Genomic DNA, 11266 nt, shown 5'->3' on the forward strand with positions numbered 1-11266 from the left:
CCTTGATGAATGGATTTTAAAAAAAAAAGAAGGGAAATTGACCAGTAAATCCCATTTTGTGGACTTGTAATCCATAAGGTCCTAAATGTTTTCTTAGTGACTGGGAAGTCCCTTAATTTGTTTGTTGACAGTTTTGCCACTGCTAGTATTATTGATTGACATTTGGTGTGGGTTTGTTTGGAATAAGGTGAATGGGTGTTTGTGTGTCACGCTGATTGAAAAAGCATACTAATACTGTTTTTAATTTAGTAAGTGTGTAACACTCAAAACATGAGACGTGGGTTGTGACATGAACACAAGTAATTTGACACTTTTTTTTTTTTTGTGACGTGGATTGTTTCACGTTTCGGCTTTCCATTAGTTTGACCCTTTGTTTTCCAATTGCCATTTGTGACGTTTTGACGTGAACCTCACCGATTCCACCGATTTTGGTTCTTAATCTCATCGATTCTGGTTCTCAATCTCACCGATTCACAGTTATGGTTCTCAATCTCAATCTCAGTTCTGGTTCCACACTGGTTTCAACAATAATCGAAACGATCTGCCGGATTCCTTCATCGTCGTCTTGTACTCTGATTCCGATCTGCCCGAAATCAGAACCAAAATCAGAAACAAATTCAATACTGTTCATGTGGATCTTGTGCCCATTGTTCACGTCGATCTTGTGTCCATTGTTCACGACGATGCCCATTGTTCACGTCGATCTTGTGCCCATTTCTACTCGGATTTTTCAAAACCCGAAATCAGAACCAAAATCAGTACTGTTCACGTCGATCTTGTGCCCATTGTTCACGTCGATCTGGGGTTTCTCGATCGAACTCGAACCGATTCAGAGATTGCCTCCTTCTCCTCACAATCACCAAGTGAAAAACGGATCCCTCTGTTTTTCTTTTGAGCACTGTTGGCGTACAACACCTTGGTCTTTCCTTGAACGATGGCTTCCTTAACCATTTCCAAGTCCCTCAGATCCACAAACGTCGTCGTTATGTTGCAAGCGCGTGGGAAGAAATGGGTGAGAAGTGCGTGGGTCCCACCGTACAGTGTCCGAGAAGCCACCACGTGTCCGCCGCTGCTGCAGAGTTGCAACAGCACCGACGATATGGGGGACATGCCATTGGAGGTGCAGTAGGCGGCTTCGGTGCCCTCTAGAGCCGCCATCTGGCGTACAAGGTTGAGAACCGTCGAATTGAAGTGGCGGCTGTAGATGAAGAAGTCGCGATCTGGGCTGAGTTCGCCAGAGAACATACGCCGCATGGTCTCCGACTCCATCATGGTGAATGTGGCTGAGGCTTTGACCAATGGAATACACTATCACACCTACACCCACCCCCACCAAACATGGGATTACATATAAAAAAATGAAAACTTAACAGCCCATAATTGATGTGAGGGCATATTTGTCCCCCACATAACAATGTAATTCAAAAAAGGAGTTATTAGTAAAATATCTCTACTATCATGGATTGCCCAATCAAACAAAATATTCGTGGGACCAAATAGTATACAATTTCGCCATATGGGACTTTCTGATAAATTCTCAAAAAAAAAAAAAAATGTTCACATTTTTTTGAAAATCAAATTTTAAGATGGTACGAAATGGGTCAAACCATTAACGGGTCGGGTCGGGAGGTTATATATAAGGCTTCTGTACCAGTAACCCCTCTCCTCTGCGATCAATGGTGAGACGAAGTCAGATGTACCGCCGGCGAAGCTGCTTCGTCGGTGACTTCTTGATTCCGGCGAGGTTTTCGCATCGGGGGCGACGGAGAAGCTTCGATCAATGCAAGGCTCTGATACAAGAATTTGATGAAGATGATGAATCAGAGGTACGATAAATTCTGTTTTCCTGACAATTCCATCATGGATTTGTTTCCTATACAATTTTTTTTATACATTGATTCCTAAAAATGTTCACTTTTGAAATGCATTTGATGATTGTGTATGAGATTGATAGCTAGCCACTACAAGTTAGTCTGTTTATATGTCATTGCTATCTAGCTTATTTAACATCTAAATAAGTAGATCCTAAGAAGAGGGCTCTGTTGGGATTGCGGGGTGAGAAAAAAAAAAGAAGGAAATGATTCTCAGTGTTCTGTTTGGATGAGCAAGAAAATAAAGCACTAACTGGAACACTTGACACGATGATGTCAAGAGAATGGGGACACGTATGGTGGGACATGACAATGAAATATAGTTTTCAGATATTTTATTTGTTATGTAGTTTAATGTTATATCCACAAGCAATCAAAATTAACAAAAACTAATACTAATTTGATATTTGAAATAAAAAAAAATAAAAAAAACACTTTCAAATTAACACTTGCGGTTTATATCTCTATTGTGGATGATTTATTAAGTCTAAGCAAAAGTAATAATTATCTAGCATTCATCAAAAACACTAAAGAAAAGAGGAAACAAATCTAGTTGGTGTGTCCTTGAAGTATCCCCAGTGTGTCCACGTCATGTCCTTGTTATCTCCCTTGAAAAAAAGAATTTAAATAACAGGACATCCCACATGGCGTGTCGCATACATGCCCCCGTCCGTGTCTGACACCCCTATGGCACTTGTTTTGAAGTGTCGGTGCTCCGTAGCTTTACAGTTTATAGGTAAAAAGAAAAAGAAAAAGTGAACATAAAAATTTCTATAAGGAGATCTTTATATTATTATTAAATATCATCTTATTTTGAATCGTGATATCATCGCTCATAATTACTAAGATCTTTATGTACCGTTTTCATTCTCTTGTTAGTCTGAAGAAAATAATAAATTGAGCTATCCTCATTTGACATCTGACACAAATTAAATATCAACCATGAAAGCGTACTTGCATTCACTTATTTTATTCAACTTACACCAAATATATTTAACATGGAAAAAGCTAAGCAAACAATTTCTTTTTACAAAATTATCACACAAAATGATTTGCTTGTGATATTTTGAATTACAATGATGAGCTTCTTAGTTTCAAGGGAATGGATTGGAATGAGGGGTTGACATCCAATTTTAAATGATTCATTACCTTTTAAATGGATCATTTTGCCATTAATTTTTATTCAATTTGTTAACGAATATTATCAATTGGACTAAACTAATACACAATGTAAAAATTTAAAAGACAAAATTGATATAATTTAAATTTCAGTGACTAAATTGACACGAGACACATTAGAAGGTCAGTAGGTATAATTTTACCTTATTTGATTTGTAATATAATTTTGTTTTGGCTTGATATTTCATCTTTTATAAAGGTTCTTGAATTTGCTGATGATCATAAGTTGCCCATATACCCAAATTTGATTTGTTTGGAGCTGGTTGTTTACAATTGTTATACCTAGAGACGGCTACCAAACTTGCTTTATAGTGTTTGTAAACTGCAAACTCTTAGCATTGACAAAGTTAACTTAACATGTAAATTTTTTAAAATTTGTAGCATGTTTTTTGTATCTAAAAAGCACAGATACGGACACTTGACATAACACAGGCATGTGAAAATTTTCAAAACATGTAGTATACACCACATAGGGAAGACCTAGATTAGAAGTGTCTATGTTTCTTTGATTAATAGTTTTTGAATTTCTCTTTTCTCTTTTTTCTAAGATCCTCCATATGATGAAGATGATGCAAATCATGATTTCAACTAGATTGAAATGCCAAAAAATCTAGTTATTTGCCTTTCCTTGAAGAAATTAAAGTTTATGGATTTAAAGGGGACGATGATTAGTTGGAAGTATTTTCTGAAAAATGCTGAAGTACTGAATAAGGTAAGAATTAATTCTTTCTAAATGAATTTATTTTTCCATTGAATGTTTTATTGCTTCGTATTAGGAGAATGCTAATTAGCTATCTTCACATGATTGATTGCTTTTTTGTATTGAACTTCAATAAGTTGGCATGTCGGTGCATGTTAGCTTTCCTAATATCGTTCTTGCCATATTCTATAAGTTGGTTTTGGGTGTTTGTTTTTATAGGTTGACAAATTTATTAGGTTGGTACTAGTTGGTTTTGTTTTTTGTTTTCTTTCCATGGATTTCTAGTAGCTCTTAATTAATAGCATCACTTCTATGGCTTGCATATCATATTGGTAGTAGCCACAAGACAAAAAACAAGTTCAAGAATGCAAGAGAATTGATTTTTGAATGTAGAGCTACAAGAAAACATAAGCTAACCATCTAATGTGAACAATAAAATCTCAAAGGAGTAGTTTTCTACAAGAGGAAAGTGCAACTATCAATCTATCTATTGAGATCAATGATTTACAGTAAAAAATTGGCAAGTTGAGGGTTCAGTGGTAGTGATATAGTAGGATTCTTGTTTATGATTTGATGATGGTGTTGTGAGTAAATGTTCATTATTGATAATGAATATATAATGATGATAGTTGTGGTGTTGGAGATGCTGGAATCTTGGTGAAAGCGTGGGGGACAATTGTGTGCAAATGACTCATAGAGCGTAGGAACAAAGTGCAAGCTTGCGTTTGATTGAAGTAAAACAAACATTTTTAGAAGTTAATGTCTAATAACAAAGGATTCATAGTAGACAGTAAAAAAATAATAATTAAAAATTCTTATACTTACCCTTTTAAACTAAAATGTTTGGAGTCTTGTGCACTTATACAAGTGTTGTAGGTGTAAATTTTACATAGGTTTGTTCATATTTTTAGAAAACAACTATTAATGGATAATATGATAATCAAGAGGCCAATAAATCATATGACATTTAGTTTCTAAAAAATAAATCATATGGAATTTAATCATAACTTTTACATAATATCTCTTGTACTTTACAAAATATTCACAACCATGATATTTCTTAGCCATGGTTTACAATGAATTACACTAGAATGGCAAGTTGTAGCTTCTACGCGTGAAGTAAGCAATGGAATGCAATCTTGAAGTGTATAATCATCAAGGGCCCATTCAATACTACTATGATCTAAAAGTTAAAATTAATGAAATATATTTTATTTAAAAAAACAAAAATAGTTTAAGCTTACTAAAAAGTGCATAGAAACTGTGCTTGAAATGGGCTTTTCTAAATGCGTGTTGAGGATGGAAGCAATATTGGCAAGCTTTCAACTATTAGGGTGGCACCGTTTTTAATACTAATGCTCTTAGTTTTCTCATTTTTGTTCTTTTTTTCTTTGAATCGAGTGCATGAGATTTGCAAATAACAGTTCTTTTTTATTATTATTATTTTATTTTTATAATTTGGAACTCTTTGCTTTTTGGTAACAACTTGAAATTTTGGAATTAGAGTAATCCAATGTAAGGATTGATCGAAATGCAAGATTTGGCTTTAAAGGGTCTAATCCCTAATTCAATACCAAATCTTTGAACCAAGTAATGCCCTGAAGTGTAAGCTTCCAATCTGAGTTTGAATTTTGGTGAAAGCTATGTAACTTAAGCAATTGCCTTCAATTTGCATGAATAATTATAACATTTCCTAGCTATCTGCAGCTTTTATTCAATTAAAAAACAAGCAATTTGTATATTGTAGTTGCATATGCATATTTGTGGCAGTGATGGTTGGCCTAATGTTGGATTAGCAATATTAGGAGCAGCTAAGGCAGAAGTGGTGCTGCAAATGTTCACTAACACTTCGGTGATTAATGATGAAGGTAGTGCTTGTTTTATGGTTGGTAGCACCAGTGTTGTTAGACTCGTACGATTCACAATTCGACATGAGTCTCAACCAAAAGGATTCAAATTGTGTTGTTGAATCGGAAATTGAATGAATCGTGCAAGTAATTTTTTTTTCTTCTGCATAATGCATGAAACAAAGTCGTTTTCGTCTCTATCAAAAAATAAAAAAGACATCAACTAGTTATATCAATATACATGGTTTTATATGTGTATATATATAATTTAATTATATGGATAACATTTAATTTTACACACCACGTGTGTATTTTTATATGTCAAAATACATATTTAAAATTATATATTATATTAATTAAAATGAATTTCACAATTCATTATTTTAGCAAAAACGATTCACAATGTGACAGTAATGTGTAGCACCAAATACCATTGCTTATTAATCATTTTGTTAGACAAATATTTGCCTCAAAGCTCAAATTGTTATGAAATAGAGATCAGAAAATGAATGTGTACACAAATAACATAAGGTGCGCAAGAAAAGCACGTGTTGGATTGGTAGCAAATACATAAGAATAAACTTAAATCCAAGACCTACCAAAACCAAAACTTTGATACCATGCTAGATAACCATTTATTCTTAAAGCTGAAGTTGTAAGAAAGTGGACCCAATCACATATGATTTTCCTTTATGAATGTTTACTACTATGTATTCCATATAGTTATTGTCAATTGGTTACTTAAGTTCCATTTATTTTGATGTAAAACAAAATTTCTTGCAAATTTCTTTTTCTTTTCTTTTTTTTTTTCATTTTTATTGCTTGGTTGCACTTAAAGTTGGAAAAAACTTTCTAAGGAAAAACTTTTACACCATCATGTCGAAAAATTACTAAACAATCCAATTTTGGTAGGTAATGTTTATTTAAGTCGTGCGATGCCCTAAATATTAACTTGGCCCAGAGAGAGAGATAGGGTTTGCTGTGAGCAGTCTGACATCAGCTCTGATACCACCAGTGCCGCCAACCATTATTTGATGGCCGTGGTTTTCTTCACCTTCTAGGCCGATGCCTTCCTGTTTTAGCTTCATTTTTCATTCAATTTCATGGTGCTAAGCTTCGAATTAATCAAGTTGTTTCAATTTTCTTTGTCTTCAATCGGCTATTGGTGGTTTTTGTGAATATTTTCTTTGGATCTTGTTTTATTTCGGTGAGTTCAAGCTAGTGATTTTTGGATCAGGCTCGGGTACTGTCTCTTAGTCTAGATCTAAGTCCTTCGTTATTTTTTTATGGATTTTTTGATGGATCGCATTCAGATCGAAGCCTAATCTCATTTTTGCCTCTGACATTTGTGTTGGTTTAGATCCCTCTAACTTTCTGCCTCAGATTGGAAGCTGTAAGTATTCCGCACTTGGCCATTTAATTTTTGTGTTAGGTAAAACGTATGAACTAAGATCCTTCATCATTTTATCATCTGAGTTGATTTTTCAGATTATTGTGGCTTTGAGCAGCCAATTTGTTGGACTTTCAAGCTGAAAATTAGGTAAAGACAGATACACAATTTTTGAATTGGGTTTGAGATTTTTCAACTATTTTTTGATGTTTTGATGGATTTATTTTTTTTCTTCTCTGTACAGAACATTGTACAAATTTTGTTGGGTACTAGCTTTTAAATATCGGCTGTTACGAATTGGAATTTTAGTCTTCTAATACCGTTATTCACTGATATAATGGCTGATACTATCTGATATTGTCTGATGTCAATCGATGTATGACCATATCACTGATACCGATACATATCCCAATATCGTTTTTTAAAACCGTGATTGGGTATGAGTTTTTTTAACCTGTTGAATAGTTGGGGTTCCATTTTCTGTGTGTTGAACCTGATTGTCTGTGAAACTTCTAGGTTTTAAATGCTTATATAATTATCTATCGTATTGTATCAATCCAAACATAGGATTGATGTGACTTCTAACTTGAAAATTAGCAGCAAGATGGCCAACACTAAGTATCAAGTTTTAATATGGAATGGGAAATGATCCACGTTAATTGTGGTGGGAGATTGTAAAAATTGCATTCTTTCTTCTTGTGCTTGATCCCTCCCCTCCTTTGGTGACTGTTGGTGACACAGGGTTGGATATCCCTTTAAATTTCAACTTGCTGAGATTATTATAATCACTTTGTTTTTGTTTTATTGATGAGCAAAATCTCCCAAATACCCCACCCAAGTGCCCTTGCCTCCTACGGGGCTGAACCTGCAACCTCCCCCCTATGGAAGTGTTAGGGTGATGCCACTAGGCAACATGGCCATTTGCTATTAATGTCCATTGTTTTTGTAAGGGAAATTTTTCTGTTTTCGGACATGCTGCCTAATCAGATTGCTGTGGCTTAGTTAGTGTGGATTTTGCAGTTGTTTTAAGGAATCGTGGTAAGTTCAAGATCGGACCTTGCACTCTTTGTTGCAAATGATCGGTGATATTTTCTTATTGTGTTTTCCATTGCTAGCTTCAAAGTTTGCTAGCTTTGTTGTAAAATGAACCTTTATGGCCTTCAGAACAAGTTGCTTTGTACGAACCAATGTGAACCTTGTTTGTGATGTAAGTTAAATGGTTAAAATACTTTTACCTGATTAACCATTATATATTGAATATACATGACTACACTGAGTCTTTTTGATGTTTGGTTCAATTTTTCTAATAAACACATGGCTATGCTTGTGTGAGTGCATAAGCTTGTTAGTTACAGCTAATGGAGAAAAGTTGTAAATCATAGTAAGTACTTCAATTCTTTTTTGAGCAAGACAACTTGTAGCAGTTTGTCTTATTGACCAAATATAGGTATGTCAAGGCAACTGAAACATATTATTTTTATTATCAAGAAAAGTGAAACATATTATGGAATGTTAAGGTCTTTTTTGTGATGTTGCAATAGACTACTGGTTCATAAATCATATCATAATGTTATGATTCATGAACAATTGTTCTGATGGATAACTGACCTTCTACTTGGCAGCTTTGTCTTCTTGGAGCTTGGATTGACATCTTTGATCATCTCCAACCTCTCTCTCTTTCTCTCAGAGGTAAAACCCTTCCAATTCTTTTTACTAACAGTTCCCTAGAAAATTACTGTAACCTTACTCTGATATGGTCTGTTTGCCCAATCACAACAGTCTAATTTTATCTATTTTGTTTAGGAAGAGCACCACAGAAACCATGACTTCAGTGTCGAAGCATCTGCAACCTTTGAAGGAGGTGAATATTGGACGTGGAGAAGATAGAATCAGCAGCCTGCCAGACTCGCTTCTCATTTACATTCTTTCTTTCATTCCAACCAAATTTGCATTCAGAACCACCGTCCTATCCAAAAGATGGAAGGACCTGTGGGCATTTGTCCCAAATCTTGACTTTGATGGATTGATGCTTGATGCTCCAATGCAGACTCCTGATTATGATAAAAGTTTCATGAATTTTGTCACCAAGGTATTTTTCTTTCACAGATCGCCGTGTATTAAAAGATTCCATCTGAAAGATGGTGGGGGAATTGATGTATCCCGTGTACATACATGGATAAGTGTTCTTACTGCGCGTGGTGTTGAAGAGGTTGATATCGAAATGTACACAAGGCAGGATCTTATTTTGCCTCAAAAGCTCTTTTGTTGCAAGACACTGGTGGTCTTGAAGCTAATAAATGAACTGAAATTCAATTTTCCTACCTCGGTTTACTTGCCGAACCTCAAGAGCCTCCATGTTTCACTTCATTATCCGGAAAATGACATAACACAGAAGCTCTTCACTAGCTGCCCGATGCTTGAGGATTTGCACTTAAGAGCAAATGTAGTGGATGAGTCGGAAATGATTTTTGATGTCTCTTTGCCCGCTCTAAAGAAATTAAAGTTCCATTTGATTACATTTCTGGAATGTGAACACTTTGATAGGGGAATGAAGCTTTCAAAGAACAAGATTGTTGTCAATGCACCAGTTCTTGAACACCTGACTGTTCGTGATGATTACTTGCCTTGCTACTCGCTGAACAACCTATCCTCGTTAGTTAGAGCATATATAAATGTTGGATACTGCTGTATAGAACTGCTCGGAACAAAGGAACATGCTAATAAACTATTCATGCTTCTGGAAGGAATCACTAGTGTCAAGTTTCTATCACTAGCTGCAGCAACTATGGGGGTATGTTTGCTCTGTCTTTTCTTAATGAGGTCATTTTGAAATTTGACCCTATAATTTCTTGTAACATATACTAATATTTGACTGGATAAATTTTCCTTGTAGTCCTTGTAGTTTGCCTCGTACCAATTTGGTCCTTACAATTCTAATCTTTTCAATTTTCTCTTAAAATTTTCACATTGTGTTAATTTAGTCCAATAGGCAACGGCTCTATATAAATTGGACTGAAATCAACGGCAAAATAGTCCATTCACTCTCCTCAAATTGATTGACGGGTTGACATCCAATTCGAAACAATTCACTCCCTTCTGAATGAATCATTTTGCCTTTGATTTCTATTCAATTTGTTAACGATTGTTATCAATTGCACTAAACCAATACACAACTTGAAAAATTAAAAGACAAAATTGCTATAATTAAAATTACCGGGACCAATTGACACAAGACACATTACAAGTACCATGGATATAATTTTGTTCTATTTGCTTTGTAATATAATTGTGCTTTGCCATATTATTTCATCCTTTATAAAGGTTTTGGAATTTGCCGACGATTACAAGTTGCCACTATACCCAAATTTGACTAATTTGGAACTGGCTGTTCACAATAATTATAGCTGGAGAAGGCTACCAGACTTGCTTGATTGTGTTCCCAAACTAAAAACTCTGACATTGTTGAAGGTGAGTTTACATGTAAAATATTCAAATTTGTATTTTTTTTTTTTTTTTTTTGGGCTGTGTCTAAGCACGGATATGGACACTAGACGTGACACGTGGAAATTTTCAATATATGCGTGTTTCTTTGATTTGCAACTTATGAACTTCTCTTTTCTCTTTTTTCTAGGATCCTTCATGCGATAAAAATGGTGTAAAATATGATTTCGACTGGATTGAACTGCTACGAGAAATGCCTAGTTGTTTCTCTTTCCTTGAGGAAATCAGATTCGCTGGATTTAAGGGAGATGATGATGAGTTCAAGCTATTGAAGTATTTTTTGGAAAATACTGAAGCGCTGAATATGGTGAGAATTAATTTTTGCAATTTAACTCGAGCCAAAGAGAGGAAATTTTTCAAGAGTATACGAAAGTTTCGAAGGGCCTCAAAACTTTGTGAAATCGATTTATTTTGTGACTCGAAAGAGTAGTGGGCAATTTATTAGCAAGTTTGTGTATGCTAAAGTTTTATTTGCACTTTGTATGTTGTGAGGTGATAAAACTTATTTTACAATTTGCTTAATAGTTATTCAGTTTTGGTTATATTGATTTTCTTTAATTGCATATTTATTCCTAAGATGAGAAAATGAATACCTGTCTTTTGAGTTTCGTCTTACTATTTAAATTTTCTGTTAAATTATTAGTTATATTTTTGGTGTGATGTACATTTTAACTTGTGATACGTTCTTGTCATGGATGAGACCTCATATGGCATTCATTTACTCATTTTATTTTATTTTATTTTATTTCTCTTTTTTGGTAAGTAATTTGTTGTTAGA

General features: G+C 34.6%; 1 protein-coding gene across 4 annotated transcripts; it reads left to right on the forward strand.

Annotated features, from left to right (window-relative positions):
- The first annotated feature begins 1669 nt into the window (after nucleotides 1-1669).
- Nucleotides 1670-11030, forward strand: LOC114319099 (F-box/LRR-repeat protein At4g14103). 4 transcript variants are annotated; one of them, XM_082910487.1, is made up of 8 exons: nucleotides 1670-1826; nucleotides 3599-3762; nucleotides 6958-6990; nucleotides 7086-7137; nucleotides 8610-8676; nucleotides 8791-9778; nucleotides 10309-10455; nucleotides 10619-11030. In XM_082910487.1, exons 6-8 carry the CDS (start codon nucleotides 8810-8812, stop codon nucleotides 10916-10918), a joined length of 1416 nt encoding a protein of 471 aa, XP_082766613.1. In that variant the 5' UTR covers nucleotides 1670-1826; nucleotides 3599-3762; nucleotides 6958-6990; nucleotides 7086-7137; nucleotides 8610-8676; nucleotides 8791-8809; the 3' UTR covers nucleotides 10919-11030. The 4 variants fall into 4 exon arrangements, with proteins under 4 accessions (XP_082766613.1, XP_082766612.1, XP_082766615.1 ...); XM_082910486.1 differs by lacking the exons at nucleotides 6958-6990; nucleotides 7086-7137; XM_082910488.1 differs by lacking the exons at nucleotides 1670-1826; nucleotides 3599-3762 and having other exon boundaries at nucleotides 3772-6990.
- Nucleotides 11031-11266: the final 236 nt, after the last annotated feature.

This window comes from Camellia sinensis, unplaced genomic scaffold (genome assembly GCF_055761805.1).
Source record: "Camellia sinensis isolate YWXY unplaced genomic scaffold, ASM5576180v1 Unanchor1, whole genome shotgun sequence".
Classification (NCBI taxonomy): domain Eukaryota; kingdom Viridiplantae; phylum Streptophyta; class Magnoliopsida; order Ericales; family Theaceae; genus Camellia; species Camellia sinensis.